This window comes from Coffea eugenioides, chromosome 6 (genome assembly GCF_003713205.1).
Source record: "Coffea eugenioides isolate CCC68of chromosome 6, Ceug_1.0, whole genome shotgun sequence".
Classification (NCBI taxonomy): domain Eukaryota; kingdom Viridiplantae; phylum Streptophyta; class Magnoliopsida; order Gentianales; family Rubiaceae; genus Coffea; species Coffea eugenioides.
This window is the reverse complement of record NC_040040.1, coordinates 2,745,868-2,769,250: the sequence shown is the minus strand read 5'-3', so window position 1 is coordinate 2,769,250 and position 23,383 is coordinate 2,745,868. Positions and strand designations below refer to the sequence as shown.

Sequence of the window (23,383 nt, the reverse complement as noted above, 5' to 3'; positions counted from 1 at the left end):
GGTTTATTTATAGTTAAGTAAATAGCTAGTTTTTTTTTTTTTTTCCTTGGAACGATGCAGAGAAGTAACTAGCTAGTTTTGATTTCTAAATTATAGTATCTTATATATACTGCTAAACAATTGTCTTTTCTCTGCACTAGTACTACTACTTGTTTGGACAAAGCTAAGATGGTGGATGAATTTATAGTCCGGAGGGGGTTTGTTTGGGCCCTGCAGGGATGGGTTGATTTGTAAATAAAGAGGGAATTCTAGACTTTTCCCAGCCAGATTCATAATCGGGTTATACATGCATACAAAAACGGTAAAGAACGAACTTAACTAGGAAGGTGAGAATTAAAGTGTGGCCTAATTGGACAAGGCAGGCATTCACAAACAAGCCAAGGGAGAATATATTCCCATGAACTGATTTTCTAGATTTCAGAATATAAAAAGCAGAAACCACTTAGTAGTGAGGAAGCTTTTTGCAATGATGTGACCATTTCTGCGAGCCACCTGTGTTCTTGCCGCGTCTATCCAACGATGCTCATAGCCAGGGATCGATGTTAATCGACTACCACATTAGTAGATACTCATACACAGTGAAACAGGAATCCAGTTAACGTTATCTACAACAAAGGGGATACGTGCTTGGGATGCTTTGAGATCAAGAAATTGCAATGATATTTTATGAAGTGCAATTACATTTATCGCGCCAGCTAACTAATGATTTTATTTTGCAGAATTTGCACGGCAGATATACTGCACGGTATTTCCTCGAAATGTAGTAGTACTTGAATAGCTAATGGTATGTGCGAGAGACAGATGAACAAGTACGTTATCTTTGCACTGTACTCAAGAAATATAAAGAGGGGGTCGTGCATTTGTATAGATTTTTCCTTGCATCCTTATTTATACAAATTTTTTATTAAGGATTAACTAATCTTACATACCAATTTAGAGGAATGATTGATAAAATAGAGCATTCAGAAATATTCCAGTTCATGATTTAAAAGAAGAAAGAAAAAGAGGCCAAACCTTGTTTGAGTAATCAATAGCCAAATATAAGCAATGAGTAGAGCATATGTCAAAGATAGGAAGACGTCGTAGCAAAGTATTGAAGATCTAATAAAGTTTACTTACAAGCAAAAAAAAAAAAAAAAATTACCCTTAGTAAACTTACATGCAAAAAAAACGGAAAGAGAGTGAATTATGAAGAAAAAAATTTAAAAGAACTTCTAATTTTCTTCGGTGGTTTCTATTCAAAATGATATCTCCGTTGCAAGATTTGAATTGAAATGAGAACGAAGCATACAGGAACACTTGAGCTAGGGGCCTCTTACGTACAATTACGAAATAATTTAAGCAATAGTCATGTTAAAGATTTAAGCATAGCGAATTAAAATGTGATTTTAATTTGTTTCATTTGTAAGAAGATGATTTACCTGATATGTTACGGAGCCAAACTAAAGTAAGCAATTAAAATATGGACAATGCTTTAGTAACGACAGTTATGATAACGAAATAGTTTTTTACCTGATATAATAGGTAGTTGCACTTTTAGCGACAATTTGATTACTTTATAGGCCTCTCCACCTAAATAGAATAACACTTAAAAATAAGAAAGTAAGTTTTCCATCTAAAATAGTAAGTTTACAGTAATAAATTAGTAAGTTTTATACTTTAAAAGGTAAATTGGAATAAATATTAAACTTACTTTTTAAATAAATAAAGTACTACTTTATATCCCAAACTTACTTTTTAGAGAGTAAGTTTAAATCAAGTAATATTAAGTTTTTATACATAAATAGTAATTCTTACTGATAACATGGTAAATTTGATTAATAATCAAAACTTACTGATTTATGGGACACGTATACTATTTTACTTTAAAACATATTTCAAACTAGTATTAGGAAATTTATTTGAATTAACGATAAGATGTTTTATTAATGATTAATTCTTAGTACCTTAGCTAGTAAGTACACGTAATATACCTGCATAATACATGATTATAGGTATAATTTAAAAAAAATTATTTATATATTTTAAAATATTATGAAAAATAGTTTGAATTTTCACATAATCTCGTAAAATATGTAATAAAATTTTGTCATATTATAGATTTTAATCATTTTCAATTTTTGAAAAATTTGAAAGTTTGGATAACAATAACAACAAATCTTCCTAGTTATATATAGAATATTACTTGTTTATATATCACAATTTTTATAATTTAACACATATGAATATAATAAGATGATAAAGTTTTAATAAATTTTACATCTGGGACACAAGAAATAATAAGAGTTAAAGCCAAAACAAAATGAGAAATAATATAATAATAAAAATGACAAAATTAGTATAACAATTAATATAAGAAAATCAGTATGATCTGGAACTTTTTTCCTTGGGAGATTGTTCATAAAAATGGGATCCAACAATTATAAATAAAATCACATGCATATATAATCTATTTTATAATTTAAATTAAATTTAGTGCACATATAAAATGGTCCTAAAATAATTAGTACACTATGATACAATGTTATTTCAACAACAAAAGTTTTTTACTAAAAGTCTCACATATCCATGACATACGTATGAGGGATATTTTACCATATTTGTATCTCACATCTAATCATTAAAGTTAATTTGAGGAAAAATATTTTTGACAATAGAATTATTTTGAATTTAGTCAACAAGTTGAGATTTTTTAAACAATAAAAGTGAAATATTTTGGGAACTTAGTTGTTTATTCTCCCATAATTAAAAATTGCTATATTTTAGCAATTGTTGCCATTGACTTTAATTTTGTAGACTAATTTTTATCAATTCAAAATTAGTTTTATTAACAATAATTGAAATTCCATTAATCTGAGGATTGACATTCTATTGCTATTATTTTATATGTAAATATTTAACCTAAGTAATAAAATAAATAATAGCTGCTTAAAAAAAAGGAAATTGGTGCTCAATTGATTGTGGTGTAAAATATTAGTATACAATTAACTAGAGCTTGAAATGGAATTAAATTTATTTAGTATTTTACTGCTAACAACTTTGACCCCATTTAATGGTTAAAGAAAAAAAAAAAAAAGACGTAGAGATTGGGATTGGTTCCTTAGTGTGAAAAAGGAAAATTCCTCTAAAGTAACGCTGCGTGAAATTCTGGATGTATATGAAATTAGAAATATGATAACGTTGCAATTCATTATCTTTCATGATGAATTTCTTCGATTCTACATAGAATTGCAATTTTTTTCGTTCAGCATGAAAATATTCTTTTTTTTTGTCATATTGATGGTTTTTGCTTTTAAGATTATCTACATGTCGGTGGTTAGTATTATTGACAAGGTTAGAGGTCATGGAAAATGTTACTAATTTTAGGAGAAACTATGTATTGTAAAAATAATTTAACAATTTTCTACTAAGCATAACTACTGCATACAAAAAGAAAAGATATTTGATTTTGTTTTGCTTTGATTAGAAGAACTTGTACTACTAATAAAGGAAATTTCAATTCAACAATCAACATGCACATGATTACAATAATTTTTTAGTCAATTAGACTAATATATGCCATAAAATAGTCAGATTTAGTCATTTGTGAATTGATAAATTTAGCTGCTTACATAACATTCATCTATAAAAAAATTATGATTATTATAAAATGATTTACATACCATTTGCCAATAAAAAAAGAGTTTGATAGAAAAAATATGGAAACAAATCCATAATGTAAATGATACAAAGTACGTTGAAAGTCATAGAACTTAATATATGGGTAATTGTACTATAATTTTTAAAGATTATGCTATGTTAATACAACTTTAATTTTTATACTTGTGACCCACAAAATAAATTTATTAAAATTTTACCATTTTATTAAATTCATAGGCATTAATATATGAAATTTGTGATGTATAAGTAAGTGCTATTTTATATACAACTCAAAAGATTTGTTGTTATTATAATACAACTTTAACTTTTATACTTGTGACCCAGTAAATAAATTTATTAAAACTTTACCATTTTATTATATTCATAGGTATTAATATATGGAAATTGGGATGTATAGATGAGTGCAATTCTATATATAATTCGAAAGATTTGTTGTTATTGTCATCCAAACTTTCTATCCTTTCACAAATTCAAAAATAATTCAAAATTTATAATATGACAAATTATTCTTACATGTTTTATAAGGTCATTTGCAAAAGATATAGTTTTCGTAGTATATTTAAAATGCTTAAAACATATAACATTTACAAAATGATACGTACAATTGTGTATCATACATTTACATTACGAGTAATTACTAACTATAATACTAAGTTTCAATCATTAATAAAAAATCTTAACATTATTTCAAATAAACTTCCTAATACTTGTTTAATATAAGTTTTTTTAAGTAAAATAGTAAATTTATACCACAAACTAGTAGGTTTTGACCACTAACCAAATTTATTATTCTATCAACAATATTTACTATTAATCTATAAAAACTTACTATTACTTGAACCAAACTTACTCTCCAAAAGTAAGTTTCATATATAGAGTAGTAATTTACCTCAAAAATAAAATTAAGTTCCATATTTATTCCAATTTACTTTTTGAGACATAAAAGTTATTAATTTATCGAGTTAACTTACTATTTTTTATGTAAAACTGACTAACCAAATTTTTAGGTACTATCTTATTTAAGTGACCAGTCTAATAAGTAATTAAATGGTCACTAAAAGTGTTTTTACCTATTATATTAGATAAAAACAGTTTCGTTACCATAACGATCGTTACTTCAGACATTTCCTTAAAATATTTCAAGTAACAAACCAAAGGAAAAAGATAGCTCGTGGGTGAGGAAGGGGCTTGGAGCCGACGAGCCCCAACAACAACTAAGGAAGAACTTCATCAAAAGCAAGTGAAGGCCCAGAGGACACAACGTTGAAGCCCAGAGAGATTATCGTGAGCAAAGCAGGCCATGTAAGCAGACCAAGAAGATTACCAAACCATAATCTAATCCATCGATACTGAAAGGGGCCTAGCCTGTGGCCAGAACTTTCTACCCTCTGCGTGAAACCTCGTAGCTTCGTCTGGAAAATGAAATGGCAGTCTCCAGACTAGCCACGTAAGTAGACTAGACTAGAAGACCAGCTTAATCATTGATTGATTGTGTTGCCAAAATTAATCATCCCAGAAGTCCCCTGAAACTTCGCGACTCCACTCTTTGATCACTATAAATAATCACCAAAGATACATTCCTAGCCACGCTATACGGCTTACTAAGGCGCGCTATTGACTGATTAAAAGCTTTCTTGACCACTCAAGAAACCTGATAGTCAAGGAAGGAGTAAATCAATTTTTTTTTTCTTAAGGGGGGGGTGATACTTGTAAGGGGTTGAAAATTTTTAAATGGCGTTGATCCCCAAGTTGTTTGGTGATATGTTGGCACCGTCTGGCTTGAGCGACGAGGCCAAGGGTATGGTGAATGCGCGGGTGGACTGGAAGGAGACCCCTGAGGCTCATGCGTTCAAAGTTGATCTTCCTGGACTGAAGAAAGAAGAGGTAAAGGTCGAGGTTGAGGACGGACGAGTTCTGGCGATCAGCGGGGAAAGGGCGGCTGAGAAGGAAGACAAGAATGACAAGTGGCACAGGGTTGAGAGGTCACGCGGCAGGTTCATAAGGAAGTTTTTGCTGCCTGAAAATGCTAAAGTTGAGGAGGTCAAGGCGAACATGGAGTATGGGGTCCTCACCGTCACCATCCCTAAGCAGGAGGTGAAGAAGCCAGAGGTCAGGGCCATTGAGATCAGTGGTTGACCATCACCAGGATTACAAATCCTTTACTGGCCTACTTGCGTTGCATCTAACTTTCCATGTATGCATGCCTTCATGATTCTCTGGATAAAGCTGTTGCTCAAGTTTGGGCATTGTTTGTTTCTGTCCTCTAATTTTGTTTCAACATGTCTCCGTTCTTATACCGTATGCTGGAATGAATGTATAATGCTCCGTGTGTAATAAGGTTTGCGGTAAAATAAAGGTTTAATTACATATACCTCTCCCGAAGTTTGTTCAAACTACCAAACGAACCCTCATAGTCTGACCAAATTATAATTACCCCCTTATCCGTAATGCTGTTTAAACCCAGCTAACAGACTGAACAAAATGACCGATCAACTGGGTTCAACAAATATGAGAAATATAAATAAGAATTTAATAAGAGCGCAATTTCATAGACTTTTTTTGTTGGCGTATAACTCATAGGCATCCACATTTATTTACAATTTACGATTAATCCTGTTTGAGACGGACTGGTCGAATCCTTGGAGAAGTTCTTCCAAACATTATCCTTTCTATTTTCATGAATTTCAAACAAACCTTTGCGGACGGGTAATTAGATAGAGAGTGGAAGGGGATCCTTTGTGGAGGCCCAGTGAATCAAGCATTAACGGGCTAACTACTGTAGAATGGCCCACCGGTTGTACGTGCATTTTACTTAAAGGCATCGGGACCAAGAATTTTTTTCGCACGAGAGGCCCAAGACACATTGTATAGCGTACTTGTTTTTAGGAGCCTTACGTATCACTCGAAGACTAGGGCTTGGTAATCCTCCGATCTCGCGTAGCGTCCCTCCTCCTGAATACACGACCAAGGCCTGGTATTGGTGGGCTTTCTTCCCTTATTAATCAAGCAGAAAGCTTCGACGTAGTTGAATTGTCAACACTGGCCCGCGAAACGCCGATCCTGATATAATACAAATATCACTACTAGCAAACTTTACTTTACTAGCTTTCATGATTGGTCATGCTTCATGATCAAGCAAGACATATTCCTCAGCAGTTAAGTTAGGGCGTCTACAGAAAAGATTAGATTGGCACAAAATCCAAAGTAGATGATCCAAATGCGGCCGCACGCAGGACTTTTGAGCTTTTACAAAGTAAGGGAGCTGAGATCGCCCAAAAGCCATCAGAAGTGGCGGGACGCGAAACGCCGGAGCGGAATATTGGATGGAGTTACCTGAAACAAGAGAGCGAAAATAAAAAATAAAAATAAAAAATTGAAAGATGAAAGTAGAGGAGAACAGGGATAATGATTAATTTGTATTCCGCGTTAACGGGCGTGCAAGAATCCTTTATGGACCACTATTATGTTTTTTATGGGTAGGGCCATCCTTACTTTACGACTTGTGGGGTTTTGGAATTTTCAGTCCCTACGGTAGGTATTCCCGACCCTTTTTGTGTAATTCTCAAGCGGAGTCGGGGAGTATTTTCGTTTTTGGTTTGTCTGGTAGCTACGATGATCGGTTCAGTGCCATTGATTTTTTTTTTTTTTTTTTAAAAAATTTTTCTTTTTTTTTTTTTGGGTTATTTAATATGATTACAATCAGTGGCGGGTCTACATGTTGCTGAGGCGGTGCAATTGCGCACCGCTCAATTTTGAGAAAAATATATTGCAGGCTAACAAGGGTTTGTTTGGATTGGGCTTTATTTTCCCAAATTTATTTGTTTATATCATCATTATAATTTTCAATACATCTTTTTACCTTCCCAATTACCTTTTTATCTCACATACATCACATTACAAAAAAGTGCTACAGTAAAAATATCTCTAATAATTCACAATCCAAAAAGTTTGGAAATTTTCAATAATGTTTTTAATTCCCCCCCCCCCTCCGCCTCGCCAACCCTTAAAATTTTAGAATTCTCTTTTCTATCATACACTACCCTCCTAAATTATTAAAAATTCATTATCATTATCCCTCACAAGAGTTCTAGACCTACCAAAAAATGAATTTATTTTTAAGATAGACGTATTTATTAGTTTCGAATTCTATTATTACTATAATTCTTGTGCTAATTGATATTGATCCCCCTAACTCTAGGACCCTGATTAGAATGTAAGGAAAATATATCAAGTTTCAAGTTCATAGTGTAGGAGTAATGAGAGAGTGTTAGCTCTCATGTTCTCCGCCATGATGATACTACAAGCCCTCTGGTCTTTTTTATCCTTCTCTTTGCACTAAAGAAAACATTAAAAGCTCAAGTTTGATTAACGGAGTGGTTTGGTTCTTAGTAAATTTGTTAGAGAGATAGAGTAGCAGCCTTGTAGTTGCTATAGGCAATGTTTTGCAATTTTCCAATTTTCCAATTTTTCACTCAATATTTTTAAAATTTTTGCAAAATGCAGCTGGCAAGGATCAAACTCGGGACCTTTGCTATCGAAGTCCAGCGTGGCAACCATTGCACCATCACATCCAAAGAGATAACACATTTATATAAAACAAGCTTCCATCTTTCATTCATCCATTTTTCCTACAAAATCTCATCATCTCATGACTCTTTTTTTCTAGTTTTTAACTCTCTCTCTTCTCTTTTCTTTTGTCACCCCTTTTTTAATCCAACCTCTTTAGTTTTTATTTATTGATGTTTTCTTCAATCTTTTGTTTTTGTCTATTAAATTGAAAAAATTTTAAAAAAATATTTTCTTTAATCCTAAAGACTAATTATTAAATGTCACAACCATTCACTTTCATCTCATTTTTTGTTTCCTATCAAGTTCGCATCTTTATTTTCGATTGTCCTGTCTTCCACCAAACTCCAAACTTCTTTTTTAAGTTGTAATCTCTAAACTCCAAAAACATGAATTAAAATTTAAACTCACAATGTTTAACTCTCATAGTAATGAATTTTGTATAATTTGAAAATATTGTGGTATTTTTGGGTTGAATCTAAGATTATTTTTTTGGTAGATATAATTGAGATTGAGATGAAATTTATTTGTTTTAACTTATAATTTAAAAAATTTATCTTTGAAAATTCAAGTTCTTTGAAAATATTAAAATTTTCATCATATAAAGTTTAAATTAGTCAATTACATGTCTTATTTTATGCATATTTTATATAAATTATTTTTAAAAAATTTATCGAATTAAGATTGAACCGGTCTAACCAGTTAAACTTTGACCCGAACACCTTATCGATTCAACGGTCTAGTTTTAAAACATTGGCTATAAGAGTAGGACTCGTCTTGCTCTGCCGATCATTGAGCCCCAAAAGCAACAAACAAAGAAATCCACAAAGTCAAAAAACTTTGGCGGTGACCTGAATTCTGGGGAATGCGGAAATGGACAAAAAGGAAGGCCAGTGCTACTTGCCAAATTTGTATGTTTCCGTTTCATTTTTCATGCGCCTGTCAAATTTACGCGCCCCTGTTGGTTGTTTGTTTGGGCATTTTAAATTTAATTCTAAGACAAGATGTCGAAGAATCCGTTAAATACCAAACCTCTCGAGTGATGGACCCAAAGATCATACAAACTCCCTCGGCTCTCTCCACCCTCCTCAGCTCAATGTACTCAATTAAGCTTTGGAGTTGCCCCGAAACAAAAGGCAGGTTGGAACTGCCGATTCCCTTTCCCTTTCGTTGGTTGCCGTCGGCGTGGTCCATGATTATTTATGTTTTTTTTTTTTAAAAAAAAAAAAAAGAAGAGGAAGAAGAAGGAGAGACCCTTTTTGTTCGTTCTTCGTTGTAGTACTATGGTAACGTTTTCCATGCGAGGCAGCGCGCCATGCATGCATGACCAAAAAGCATAAGCAATGGGCCAAAATTGGCAGTCGAAGCCCAGTGAAAAAGCCCACCAAAAGCCCTAACAAACAACAGGCAGATGGATAATTCCGGGGCTGGCGTCCACCATTTTTGCGTCCATTCCCAATTTCCTACCACTAATATATGCTCAATCAGTTATCCATCGCCACAAACCAGTCACGTGCGGTGGCCTAATGACATCACGCATTAGTGGGCCCCGCGGACGAATGAAAGAACTTCTTGGGATCCGAGACAAAGAAAAATTGTCCGCTTGTGGGGGCCGCCCCTCTCTCTCTGTCTCTGATAGCTCCTCCTAGTCCAATCCAGTCCTCTCTGATTGCGACCGCCTATCAATTGCCACCTCGCCTTTTAACCGTCCGATTGAAAATGAAACGCCCGTACCCCACCCCCACTCGCTTCTCTCTCTCTCTCTCTCTCTCTTCTGCGCCTCTTTTTCTTTCTCCTCCGATGCAGATACGCTGTATACACTACTGCAGCAAGTAGACGAAGATTTCCCGGGTTTTTCTTCCCCTCGCCCCCTCCCCCTATAATTGTGCTACTGGGATAGTCTACTTAGTAATGCCTATCGGCCGGGGTACTCACTCTTCCTATACAATTTCAGCTTCGCTGGTCTGATTCTTTGTTTCCTTAAGCGGCTTTCAAGAAAGCTCCTGATGCAATCCCAAGAATCTTTCTTGGCTTCTTGATCTCTCTGCAATTCCTTGCTTTGTCTTTCGTGTAAGTACATTCCTTTTCACGCTCTTCCAAGATGATTTCTTTCTTGTTCCGAGTTTTTGTCACATAAAAAAAATACTAATGGGCTTCAATCATCATTGCCCATCCCCTTTGTTGGGACGTGCAGCTTCGAGAATTCTTGAATAGTAAATGGAAACTTTATTCGGACCGCTATGTGAAATTTTTGGAGTTATTATCCGTTATTTGTATAGCATCATGACTTTCCTGGAGCTAATGCACTTGTAATTCCTTCGGTGATTGGTGCCTGGTAATGCTGGCTTTTGTGCTTTTCTTTACTGATTGGGTTTTAGTTGGCGTGGATCTGGGATTTGTGGGTGTGAATGAAAACCGCTGTTATAGTGTATATATGGGAGCAAACACTGCTGCTAGTGTAAGTAGACAGGGGCTTGTGCTGTATGATTTTTGGATGCCTTTCTGATTCTTGTGTTGTGCTGTTTGATTTTGACCTGTTTTCGTTGGCATTGGCCTTGTATATAGTAGATATTCTTGGTTAATCGTGCATCGCTCTTCTAGACTCATGGTAGTTATTAGATGTGCAAGTGGACATGGGCATTCACTCCTTGACCGAGATGTATTATGTTGCTATTTCAGGATCACACCATCATTGTTTTGTAGACTGCTGTAGAAGTCTTCAATCCATACTGCTGTTCTTAATGTTAGGAGATTGAGGACTGGTGATATTATGCTATAGACAATAGATGACAGAACAATGTGGAATAGTCAATACTGTCATGTAAAGTTATTTTTATGCAAGATAACTTAAGTTGTGGAAGTTGATGATGAAATAAGAAAAATTAAAAACCTAAGGCTATATTCATGGCTAACACTGAATAGTGTTTTTTTGTCCCTTCTATGAGGGGAGGGGTGGGATTCAAGAAGCGGGGAGACAGGAAGGGGATTGGAACCCAGGACCTCTAATACTTAATAATGCCTATTCTTTCTAGTTCTTGTGTTTAATCTTGGGGATTCTGACAGGAGCTCTCCTATTCTTCCTCCTTTATCCAGTAAGAACTAATGCAGCCCAACTTGTTATGACGGACCAAAAGTATTCAGGAACTACTGTTTGACTGATAAGCAAAGTAACCAGGCTTACATACCTATCCTATACCATTAAGATGTTTATAATGGAACCTGGAATCCTATTTGTTCTCTTGATTCGACTTTTACATACTAAGCCTTCTTCATCCCTGTTATTGTTCATGGTTCCTTATTCTATACGAGTATAAATTTGGTACCATATAGTCTTGGTGTACAGTTCTGTATGGCCCCTCTGTAATCAAAATAATTCAGTGTTCAATACACTTTGATGCTTTTTCAAGACCAGTTGTAATTAAGGGAAATTCATGAGCTGCTCTTTGAAAATGATTTGTTGTTGCTTACCCAACAATTTTATGCTATTTTTGCGGCTAAGCTTGGGGTACTTGATGCAATGTCAGCTTACACAAAATCAAGTAAGGAATATTCTGAACCTGCTAGAACAATGGGGCATGATGTGGAGTTCAAAAGGAATTCAAGACAACAACAATCCTCAAATGCTGTAAAAGAGAAGATCCTACCAATTCAAGCACATCAACGTTTGAAGTTTCACAAAAAGCTTGAAGTAGTCAACCCCTTTATTCAGCTGTCCACTGATAATCATCCTGATGGGTTAAGACAGCAAATGGATGATGAGCTAGTGATACAGAAGAAGTCTTCAGTAGGTTTGCAAAAGCAGCAGCTTGTGTCAAAGACAAATAATGAGGATGATGAACTCGTCAAGCATATGTCTAATTTGCCTGGCTATCTCCAGCGAGTGGAAAAGCAGAAGAATGTTCAAGTACAGGCTTTGAATTTTGGAGTTCTTGATTGGAAGCGTCTAGAGAAATGGAAGTACAACGAGCGTATGCCAGCTAGAAGTCACCCAAAAGTATCATCAAGTGGTAAATCCATGGATATGGAGAATGGAAAATCTGCACTGTCAAAAACCTCTGTTGGTAGAAAACAACCATCAGCCAATTTGCATCTTAATTCAGTCACTGAAATGAAATTGTGTGATGATGTCCAGCAATCCAAAGGGAAGTTAAAAAACATCCAATATCCTCAAACTCCTTCAGGTAGCACCACTGCTGGGCAGAAAAAAGATTATTGTCAAAAGGTGAAAAATCCCAGCAGCAGTTGTCCTCAGATGAATCATGAGAAGGGCAAGAAGAAAGAGGCGGATTGGACCACATCACAGCAAAAAGCAGCATTATCCTTGGATCAGATGGAAAATAGCATCTCGATGTCTTCACTTCCAATGTGTTATCAGCAAGGTAAAATTGGGACTGGAAGAGATGATGATATAAAGGGTCGTCCCATATCTTCCAATGCTGAACTTCAAAATATAGTGCTTCTAGTGCCCAAATGTCCTTCCAAAAGGCGTTCCTCACAGAATTCTCGGTCATTAGAATCGAGAATATCACCTAATGAGCAGTTGACAAAGCACGCTAGGGGCAGATATTCTGATTGCTTTTCTTCTCTTGAGCTTCAATCTGGAGAACTCTACAATGAAATTCCATGTTCGTTTCCCATGCCCGCTAGTGTTGCCACTGCACGAGACAGAAAACCAGGTTACTGTGTGCAGCCACGTAATAATAATAACTCAATCAACTCCCAGTCATCTGAAGCCAAATGTTTGCATTCAAAACTTTGCAATGTTGGTTGTCCAGCTTCAGTTGATACTTGTGAAGTGACGGAGTTGAATACTGCTAAGGAAACAAATTCCAGGACGTCGTCTCATGGACAGTTAGCAGATGGCAACAGGTTATCATATTCTGGTGATTTTTCTTCTCAGGAGCTTCACAAGAGAGAACTCCAATATGAAATTCCACATTCCTGTCCCCTGCCTGCAACTGTTGCTATTTCCCGAGGCAGGGAACCAGATGTTTGGATGTATCCATTTCAATGTGGTATCTCAAGCGAGCCCGGATCATCTAGAGCCACATGTCCAGAAGAAAAAAGCTACAACCTTGACGATTCAGTTTCAGTTGAGAGTTTTAAGGGAACGAACTTGGATTTTGCTAAGCATACAGCTGATAAAAGAAGACATCCATCACCTAATAGGAGGTTTAGTTTTAGCTTTGGTAGATTAAGCAGAAGTTTCAGTTTTAAGGAGAGTTCGGCAGTTCCAGCATTGAGCTCCACGCCTCTTGCTGCTAAGTCCAGTCGAGAAAACCCAGAGGTTTTTGCTGCTATTGACGACAGTAAAATGGACAAGGCAAATTCTAGTGGCAGAAGACGTCCAAGTCCGTTCAGGAGGTTACTAGACCCAGTATTGAAATCCAAGGTAGCTCATTCTACTGAAGCAGTACAGAGCAAGGGAGCTATAGAAAAAAACTCCAGTTTTGGGAGTGTGCAGTCTATCAGCAATAGTAAGCCACTTTCCAATGAGACAAATCAGGCATCACCTGTTCAAGCTCTTATGCAACTTACTGTCAAGAATGGACTCCCTTTCTTCAAATTTGTGGTTGATAATAGGAGTGACATTCTAGCTGCTGCTGTGAACCAATTACCAACATCTGGAAAGTTTGATAGCACCTTGACATTTTCATTCTACTCAGTTCATGAAATTAAGAAGAAAGCTGGGGGCTGGATAACTAATGGGTCTAAAGAAAAACATTGTGGTTTTGGTTATGATATTGTTGGTAAGATGAAGATATCTAGATCTTTCTTCTCAGAGTTGAATGCTGATGGCTGTAATGACCAATTTATGGTAATAGAATCTGTCTTATTTGATGTTAACGTCGCTGAAGGGAACAAAGGAGCACCACAAGTTTCACCAAACAGGGAGCTTGCTGCCATTATCTTTAAGGAGCCAACTGCAAAATGGAATAATAGGGAATCAATAGTAGGTCACACATGCAAACAAAAAGGTTTTCTTGGCTTTTCACCAGGCAGTACCTATGGCTACGGTGAAAAAGAGAATTTCAGCAGTATAACAGTCATTCTTCCTGGCGGTTTTCATAGTTTGCCAAAGGATGGTGCACCTTCATCCTTGATTCAGCGCTGGAAATCTGGGGGATCATGTGATTGTGGAGGATGGGATGTTGGTTGCAAGCTGAAAGTTCTTGCCAACCAGAAGAAAGGAAGCAACTCTTCTATACCAGCTACGAGCTGCTCGACACTACACCGTATGAATCTTTTCATCCAGGTATTGCCCTCATGCTTCATGAACCAGTTCCTCGCATCTTTTTTATGTATTACCAGTGAAAATTCAATGCGTCATTCTTAGTCTATGCTTCTTCACAGGGTGGAGAGGGAAAAGGCCAGCCCATCTTCAGTTTGGCACCATTCAAAGATGGATTTCATTCAATTGACTTTGATGCATCAGTTTCCTTGCTAGAAGCATTCTCTATTTGCGTGGCTGTCATAACGAGTCGACACTTATCTGGCATCTTTGATGGTAATCTTCTGCCAGAAGCAAAAGTTTCTGTGGAAGCCAAGAATGAGGACGTTGACATGAAGAACATGAGCATAACCCCAGGCGAGGTCCCTCCAAAATATGTTTCATCGCCTCCCCCCTCACCAGTAGGGAGGATTTGAGTGCCTGATTATTGGGAGTTTGGCTCGCTAGGTGTAAATAAGAGATTTTAAGACCCAAGGAACAAGTGTACATCTGACTAGACTGCTAGTTTGCAGTGATTTTCACACCTAGACTTCCGAAATAGAGAAGTCAGCTAGTAAGGAATTGTATTGGCCTCTGTAATTTGTTACATGTATATGTAGGCAATAATACTACTCATGCTAAAAAAACACATGGAGAACTAGATTGCATTCTGCTACCTGAACTCCTGGAACTACTTGCATATACTGGAGACTTTCTTATCCGCTAGAAATGGACAGTTCAAATATATTACTGGACACCTCTCTTATCTCTCAGAAATGGAAAGAAAAGAGCAACTTTACGATGGAAACAATTAAAAGCTGCTTACACTGGACACTTTTCTTGTCACGAGAGATTAATCAACAAGGGTCCAGGCGAAAAGCTGCTTTCAGAAACAAAGAGTAACTAACGAAGTTCTATGAAATGCAGACATTTGCAGCCGTATTTAGTCAAGCAAGGTGTTGTTCACATTCTTATCAACAAAGATGTCCAACTAAACGTTTGCTGAAGGCTCATACTTACGTAGAATCCATACAATAGCAGTAGAATGCATTAAAGCAAGCCAACCACAGTGATTTGAATTGCATAGGGCCTCAGAAGACTACAACTATTAGTTAATGGAATAGGACTAATCTGCAGCAGCAACGGACCCGTTATACATGTTAAGTATTGTGTCGACACACCAAACTCAACCAAAACTTAAGCCACCATGCTTGAATGTGCCTCTGCATATCGGCAAACGCATTTGTTACAAACTTTTTGGCAAAATTTGATAGCATGCAGGTACATCAAAATTCAAAGTTGAGGATACACCTTGTACAGAATTACAGTTACTAAAAGCCGTTGCCTAATGCCCACTACATTTCCTTAACGTCTCAAAATCCATTTCACAAGTCAACATATGATGCATGGTGAATGCATATTTTCCACTGACCCTCAATTTTCTCAAAGACGTTAGTGGCAAACTGTTTACCCCAGCTGCTACCCTTTGTCTTAACCATTTCAATGCATGTAACATATCCTACATCCCCTCTAACATGAACTTGAACGTCCTTGATCTCGATTTCCAGTGGGAATTCATAGTCAGCCCACACAAACTCCCAGCTTCCCATCACAAGATCATAGCCAGATATGCCACTCACACCAGGGTGCACAACACATGCATTATCACCCTTTGACCATAGTGCTTGCAAAGCTGCTAGATCCCCGTTTCTGAATGTGTTGTAAAAGCGAGTATTAGCTGCTAACACAGAAGCCTTGCTGTCACTCTGGAGAGACCGAAGGCTATCTCTTATTTCTGCTGCTTTGGTATAGTTCTCCTCTTCTATTGCAATCTGTAATTCCCGCTCCAGCGTCTGCTCATCTACTATGATGCTTTCTCCCGTTAAAATTCCTTCTGAGTCCTCACTTTTGACTCGACATATTTTCAACAGGCATGGACGAGAAACATGCCTAACAGGAACTGCTCTGAACAAACAAAGTCTTAGACCATCTTAAAAGAAAGGCCAAGTAATCAAGAAGCATGCGACAGCAATGCTGAATTCCTAAATCTGCATTCAAGTGCTAAGATGTATATACTCATTTCTAATCAAAAGACCTGCACACTAGTTAATTATAAAATTATATAAATCATCATCATTGCATCATCAAGATGCCCTGAATCTAAAGGGGAAACTTCAAAATGTTTGCAAGCAGAATAAACAGAACTTACCAAGCATCCCCTTTTTCAAACCGAGGCCAACAAAACCAGAAACCTTTTCAGCTCTTATCTGAGACTTGTCAGACAAACCAATGTTACATTCCTTGAGGAGATTCGAAGCTAAGTGAGGAAGGACCCCAAGTGGATGAATGCACGAATAAGGACTAGTACAGTGCTTTCGGACATCAAATACGCTCTCCTGTAAATCGAAAATTCACTTCGATCAGGCAATTGTATATCCGAAGCAAACTAGCACTCTTGACTGGATTTCAGTTTCTTCCCCACCCCTTCATGCAGAATTCAAAACATAAATCAATCTTAAGCCTATCGAATAAAACAATGTTTTTGTTTGTAACACTGCAGAAAATAGTTTCAACAGGGTGTGGAACATAGAGAAAACACAAACGAGCTACAAACGCGCAAATGGGATATCCCATCTGATTTATATATAGTTGCTTACGGATATCTAAAAAGGAAAGAGCTAAATTGATCCCCAATTCTATTCAGAATTCCTGCCCAAGATAGAGCCAGATAAACGGGGGAAAGGATAGGCAATTCAAGAAAGAAACTGCTCAACTTACTTTGATGAGGAAACTGGGTCGATTAATTCGAGGACTCAAAGACACTGCAGAAAGTTTTAATGCTTCCATGGTTTTCTATTGCTGAATTGAGAAAATCATCAGCTCAATTAAACTTACGATAGACAGATATAAGGCGACTGATGGGAATTATGAGTAAGCAGCTAAACCCCTTCCCATGAAGAAATTTTAGTAGAGTTTATCGATGGTGAAAATGGCTCGTTTAGTCCTTCAACATTTTTGTTAGAACGCATTTACTCCTCCTCCTTTGTTTTGCAACAATTTGGTCCTCAAACTCCTTTCTTTTCACATATTTAGTCCTTTTGTCTTGATTCTACCCAAAGTTGCCTTGTTTGGATTGTGATTTTTTGCAAAAACAGATTTTATGCTTTTCATGAACATGTTTTTTAATCATCTTTTTATTTTACATATATCAAATCGTTACAGTACAATTTTTACAAAAATTACTAAAATAGCAATCCAAATAGGTACCTTATTTTAATATTTTACCAATCAATCGATTAGCCAAAGAGGAAATCACAAGTCATAACCCTTTCCAATTCATCCTCCCAACTATTTCCACACTTGTCTCTCTCCATAAACCTCAAAACATATTAACAAATTAACTACAAAACTCAAATTTAAAGAAAGGAAAAATGACCAAGGAGAACATTTGATATACATAAATTAACCAATAAATACAAAAATAGATGTTTAAATAATTTAATCTATCTGATGTAATTTTCAACTTTTTTCTGCAAAGACTCTTCCCAATTTTTGCATCACTCATAAATATTCTTGGAAGTGGCCAAGACCTTCCAACTCTCAAAAGGCTCTTCTTACGCTATATTGTTACCCACATAGCCAGCCATGCTTATGAATTGTCATACCTTAATGAATACTTGTAATTGATCCTCCAAAAACGAACACGAGAAGAGTAATAATGTCTAAAGGGCGGTTTATTCTTCCATCAATTAATGATTTAACATACTATTATCCTATTTTTGGAAAAAAGAAATGCATGTACTGCCTAGTGCCTTTGTTAATAAACAAAGCAACATACAATTAATGAAGAAAACCTTCCACCACTAGTTTTGAAGGGTCCTCATCATTGTTATAGTGTCTCCAGTCTCTATTTCTTAAACCTATACCTATTGATTTTAGTTTTTATTTTTAGTTTCCATTTGGATTTGAACAAAGCTAGCTATAATACATGAGCGAGATGGAATACCGACCTTTGCTTGGATCTAAAAGAAATTATAGGAATTAGGCATTTTAACTGGTTAGGTATTATCCAAATTCAATCTAGATTTATAATAATATTATTTTTGAATTTAGGTCCAATTTTTCAAATTCAGACCCTATCCAAATTCAAACCTTGTAAAAGAATTATAAGTTTTGACTAGATTCTGATTTTGTATGATTTATACCCAAATATAAACTCTACCCAAATCTATATGTATATATTAACAAAAGTAGAGAAGATTTAAATACATGCAAGTTTCAATTTTGAATATAAAAAATTAAAACAAATAAAATTATTTGATCATATTTCATACTTTTATCTTTTTTTTTTTTTTTTGCATGCAACATTTTGAATGTTAATCCTATTACTTGAAAATATTTTTTAATTTCACATACTATTATTGTTTCTGAATTTTTTAAAAATTATATATTAAGAGATAGATACTGGGGCCCAAACCTATGAGGGTTCTAATCTAGATTTTCTTTTTGAGACTCTAAGGTCCAAATTAGAATGTTAATCAAATTGACGGGTTTGGACCTTAATTAATTGGATCAAACTCAAACCCTACGTATTAATATCTCTACTAAGCATACTTATATATTGACAAAATAAACACTTGACCGATTGGTCAAGGATGAAAGAGAAAGTTCATAGGGCGGTGCAACTATCCAGGGACTAAATTGGTACAAAGAAAAGCTTACGGCCAAATCGGTGTGAAAAAAAAAGAGAAGAGAATAGGGAAGAAAAAGTGCTTAGTCCAGGGATTAAATAAGTCATTTTCCCTAATTTGTTGTTGTCGGGGCTGAGGCCTGAGGGGATAAGGGATAGCCGTATGAAAAAAGCTTCCTGGGTAAGATCGAGTACTGGTCAGCTGCATGAGGGACTCGGGGCACGGGCGGTTGCAGGTGCAACCGTTCAGAGCAATTTTAGTCATTATCAATTGTGCGTAATTTTCTTTGTACATCGTGTAACTTTTTTTTCACATGATGTATTTTCACAACAGATAGTGGTGGGCCCCACACTTGGCGCGAAAATCGAGTTACATGGTGTAATTTCAGCCGCACAAAATTTTAAGGGCAAATCTTGGCCCTTAACCGTGCAGGTATGACCGTCCCTGCCCCAAATCCGCTGCATGAGTATTCAAATAAGTCAAACGTGGATTTCATCATCCTTTCCGTTGGGCTAAGCCTCACGGTCTATTATTGAGTTAGCGAGGTTTGTCACCGCGCTGTGTCACTCCTGCCTCGTTTGGCCTAGAAATTCTTTCCCCGAGTAATGTGGCTTTCAAATACATTTGTAGTTTGTACCATCGGGGGTTCTAATCACCATCACCAATACGGCAATAACTATAAATTCTTTTTGCTTAGTTGTACAATGTTGAAAACTATGAAACCTTATGTGTTTTTTCTCAGATGCTTCAAGAATATGTTTTTTGAGACTTACAAAACAAGATGCATTTTACCAAATGGGGCTATTAAATTCTTCGAATATGTACTACTAAGTACACTAGAAATACTGCTAATTTTATGTTATCAGTGCAACGCCATAGTTTCAGTGAAAATTATTAGCAATTTAATTACTACATGGAGAAAGTAGATTTAGCTTCTGTTTAAGACTTTACACGTCCTAGTGCGTTCAAGAGTCAAGTGTTATTTAGACTAGTCCTTACAGTGAAAAAAAAAGGGAGTCTAGTCCTAGTAATAATTAATTTAGCAAGTTTCATTTTCCTTTATACTTTGAGTTGGTAATAGGACTGCAAACAAATTAAGACGCTCGTAAGCAGTTTGAACCAATGCTCGACTCAAATTCAATAAGCATCGAGCTCAAGTCGAACTTGAACTGATCAAGTCGAATTTAAACTTAAACTCGAGGTTAAAGATATTCAACTCGTTAGTTCACGAGTAGACTCGATTATATATACTTTTTTTTGTATGCTCTTAGGTTAACGCATGACTCTATTCTACTCATTTGCTGCCCTAGTTGGTAGTATGGCACTATAAATTGTGTAATATGAAACATTTTAAGTTGAAGAGGACTGGCTCCTTGGAATAGTTAAGAAGCTTATAAGATATTTTGAACAGTCATAAGTGAAAATTTACGACTTGATATTGCTATTCGTGAGTTCTATAAAAAAATTATTGAGTATTTGTTGTGCGTTTAATCTTATATACACTGATAGTATAGGAAATAGTAATCTTAATTGAGTATAGTAGTGTTTTTTATTTTTTTTTTATGCCAACACATTTCCCCATATCTCAACTCACAACTCTCAGGCTCGATCCACTTTGAAAATGCTTAGTTTGTTTGCATTACTATTTTTGAGCAAAATCTCGAAAATATCCTTTTACCATATTTTCTTGCCACTTTTTAATTCATATATATCACGTTTCAAAAAACGCTATAGCAAAATATTTCCTCAAAAGCTCTTCCACAAAATGCAATATAAATAGCCTCCACGTCCGCACGCTTTCATATATGGGTTGGGGATTATTTGGCATAACCCATGAAACTTGTGACCGGATTAACGTCAAGTGTGACGCCTCTCGCATTAATCTTCAACCGGGTTGAAATGTGCTTAATTTTGATGTTTGACATCCCAACTACTCCCGCACTTCGTAACGACATTGCAATTTAGTACTGAGATTTATTACTTTTGATGATGATAACTAGTGCTAAATTGTCCACTGCAAGTTTCAAGAGGCGGAAGAATTTGCTTCAGATGTAAAACATGCTTAGAGTGAGCAACCACGTACCACAGATGAATTGAGGAGATGTTTAACTTGGCAATCCATTAGTATTTCTCATTTGGCTTATTAAGTCGTGCTATCAAGAAGCAACTCGAATAATCTCAAATTTAATGGTTTTTATCGAGTTAAAAGATTGGTTCGGAAAAATTGTTGTATTCAGAGTTTTTGATCACGAACAAGTCAATCTAATCCCTCATAGTATTGTCAGCTGTTCACGTATCACTTAATGCAAATATGTTCAAATATTAAGATTTTAACACTCAACAAATTTTAATTTTAATTTTTTCAAACGCACTAAATGACCGTAATGTTCTTAATTTGCCACTCATATTTCTCCTTCTCCTTACAAGGCTTGGAGTTTGAAAAAAAAAATATATTTCTTGGTGCTGGACCATTCACCATCTGTCCGTTGTCTGCTTTCTTCGTCAGCTAATCACGTGCGAAAAAAACAAGGCTCGGGAACAACGGAAGGGTGGCCCACTTGGCGTGGGATGGGTCCGTCAGCTTCCGAATCCGTACGTGTATTTGCTTTCGGTTAGAAAGCCATCTCAACTTGAACCAAAAAAAGACGAGTGAAAAAACGAAGAATGTTGATTTGAATATCAAAATTGTTAAATTCAAATTCACTTACCTTAGTTGTAGAAAAAAAACAAACTCATAAAACAAATACGAAAATTTCATCGCTAACTCCCGATTACGGGAATTCCATTTGATCAAAAACAACCGGCACCAAGAAAATATATAAAAAAAAATACAATAGGTATACAGTTAATATAGTTTTATAAACGTAAATTGAACAGTTTCCATTGGTGGATTGGTGGCATATATTTTAATCGAAGTCTTCTTGAAATTCAGAGGTAATGCTGATGCATTACCCTTCTTTACTGGTCAATGGTCAGATTGAGAACGCCGCCTGCCACCTCTTCTTCAGTCCTTTGAGGACTGTGGGTCCTTTTTGTTGGTGCACGTCCACCAAAATCTCATGAATCCCCCAGTTTTGGTGTTACGGTTTTGTGCCAAGGGATTAGGCTTAACGCAATACCTCCAAGTAAAGTACTTTATCACCATATATCCTCATTAAATAGTTATCATTTAATATGTTTTTTTTTTTAGATGGGTACCCCTTATGTTAATAGATTAAAAAAAAAAAGTCTAAGCACTTTTTTTTTTTATTATTGTTCCATTTGTTCGCTCATGTTATGGCAAGTGGCCAATATAAAAACCTAACCATTGCCACCGGTCGCCTCGCTGGCAATAACGACCATTGACCGTTTACAACCCAACCATACGATACACGGTACAACTGTACAAGTATTTTATTTTAAGTTTTTTTTTTGGGTTTTTGGGTTGAAACAACTGTACAGCGAGTGTATACAACTGCGCCAGTGAGGGTTTTCTTGTTGAAAAAAAACAAGAGTCATGGAGAGTGGTAATAGCTAGCGTCAGTCTGAGTATTTCCCTCTTTCTTTTCTCCCACATTGGTCCAGTGAGGATCGAGTGATGAGAGTTTAAGTCCCTTGGTCCAACTTGAAAGTCAACAATTGCCTTTTGAGTTTGATTGATGATTAGGTTTAAAATTTCTTCCTCTCTATTATTGGAAATAGTGTATAGAACTGCACAAAAAAAAAAAAAAAAAAAAAGGTTGCAGCAGCATGTCCCGCTTCACTCTATCCAAATATGCTCATCCAAAATGTCAGCAACAGCTACCATCCATCACGATGAACCTTTTGGGCAGTGAGACGAGTTCTAAGTTGTAATCTTAACCAACAAGAACAAAAGAATCTGCACTGGACTTGTTGGAACAATAGTTAACTTTGTTGGAACAATAAATTTAGGTAGTTTTTTTTCTAAAATACCCTCACATTAATTAGAGTACAACTTTATGGGAATTTGAATTGATGGTAAAAAAAGAATAAACTCTCATTAAATGGAGTAGGTTTATAGTAACAACAACTTACATTGAATAAGGGTATTTTAGGAAAATTAAAATACAACTACATTCTTCAATTGGAAAGTGGACTACAATTTGGGACAGACGAAAAAGGAAAACAAGACAATCAAAGTGGGACGGAGGGAGTAACTGATGTTTGTACTATTGTTACGTTTTTCCTTTTTGCCGGGTGTGCGTTGAAAAGTTTCCACATGTGAAATTAGAATTTGAAAAAGGGCATCATAATT

General features: G+C 35.8%; 3 protein-coding genes across 5 annotated transcripts; 2 read left to right on the top strand and 1 right to left on the bottom strand.

Moving 5' to 3' along the window:
- Positions 1-5,186: 5,186 nt before the first annotated feature.
- Positions 5,187-6,029, top strand: LOC113774745 (class I heat shock protein-like). Its single transcript, XM_027319354.1, has one exon. It carries the CDS (start codon positions 5,392-5,394, stop codon positions 5,794-5,796), a length of 405 nt encoding a protein of 134 aa, XP_027175155.1. The 5' UTR covers positions 5,187-5,391; the 3' UTR covers positions 5,797-6,029.
- A 3,995-nt stretch (positions 6,030-10,024) lies between these two features.
- LOC113773351 lies at positions 10,025-15,192 on the top strand. Of its 3 annotated transcripts, none has more exons than XM_027317978.1 (3): positions 10,025-10,296; positions 11,721-14,482; positions 14,564-14,769. In XM_027317978.1, the coding sequence occupies exons 2-3, from the start codon at positions 11,744-11,746 to the stop codon at positions 14,672-14,674; spliced, it is 2,850 nt and encodes a 949-aa protein (XP_027173779.1). In that variant the 5' UTR covers positions 10,025-10,296; positions 11,721-11,743; the 3' UTR covers positions 14,675-14,769. The 3 variants fall into 3 exon arrangements, with proteins under 3 accessions (XP_027173779.1, XP_027173778.1, XP_027173777.1); XM_027317977.1 differs by having other exon boundaries at positions 10,032-10,296; positions 11,751-14,482; positions 14,581-15,192; XM_027317976.1 differs by having other exon boundaries at positions 10,032-10,296; positions 14,581-15,192.
- Positions 15,193-15,623: 431 nt separating this feature from the next.
- On the bottom strand, positions 15,624-17,422 carry LOC113773353. The gene is made up of 3 exons (XM_027317979.1): positions 17,216-17,422; positions 16,647-16,833; positions 15,624-16,397 (listed from the first exon to the last, which is right to left on the bottom strand). Exons 1-3 carry the CDS (start codon positions 17,282-17,284, stop codon positions 15,823-15,825), a joined length of 831 nt encoding a protein of 276 aa, XP_027173780.1. The 5' UTR covers positions 17,285-17,422; the 3' UTR covers positions 15,624-15,822.
- Between the last annotated feature and the right edge of the window lie 5,961 nt (positions 17,423-23,383).

What these genes read in the sequence shown, in the direction of transcription:
- LOC113773353 (XM_027317979.1), bottom strand. Translation starts at nt 17,284, where the DNA reads ATGGAAGCATTAAAACTTTCTGCAGTGTCTTTGAGTCCTCGAATTAAT. An exon ending in GACCCAGTTTCCTCATCAAA is followed by an intron (nt 16,834 to 17,215) that starts GTAAGTTGAGCA and finishes TTCGATTTACAG; the next exon opens with GAGAGCGTATTTGATGTCCG. An exon ending in TTTGAAAAAGGGGATGCTTG is followed by an intron (nt 16,398 to 16,646) that starts GTAAGTTCTGTT and finishes TGTTCAGAGCAG; the next exon opens with TTCCTGTTAGGCATGTTTCT.
- LOC113774745 (XM_027319354.1), top strand. Translation starts at nt 5,392, where the DNA reads ATGGCGTTGATCCCCAAGTTGTTTGGTGATATGTTGGCACCGTCTGGC.
- LOC113773351 (XM_027317976.1), top strand. Translation starts at nt 11,744, where the DNA reads ATGTCAGCTTACACAAAATCAAGTAAGGAATATTCTGAACCTGCTAGA. An exon ending in GTATGAATCTTTTCATCCAG is followed by an intron (nt 14,483 to 14,580) that starts GTATTGCCCTCA and finishes GCTTCTTCACAG; the next exon opens with GGTGGAGAGGGAAAAGGCCA.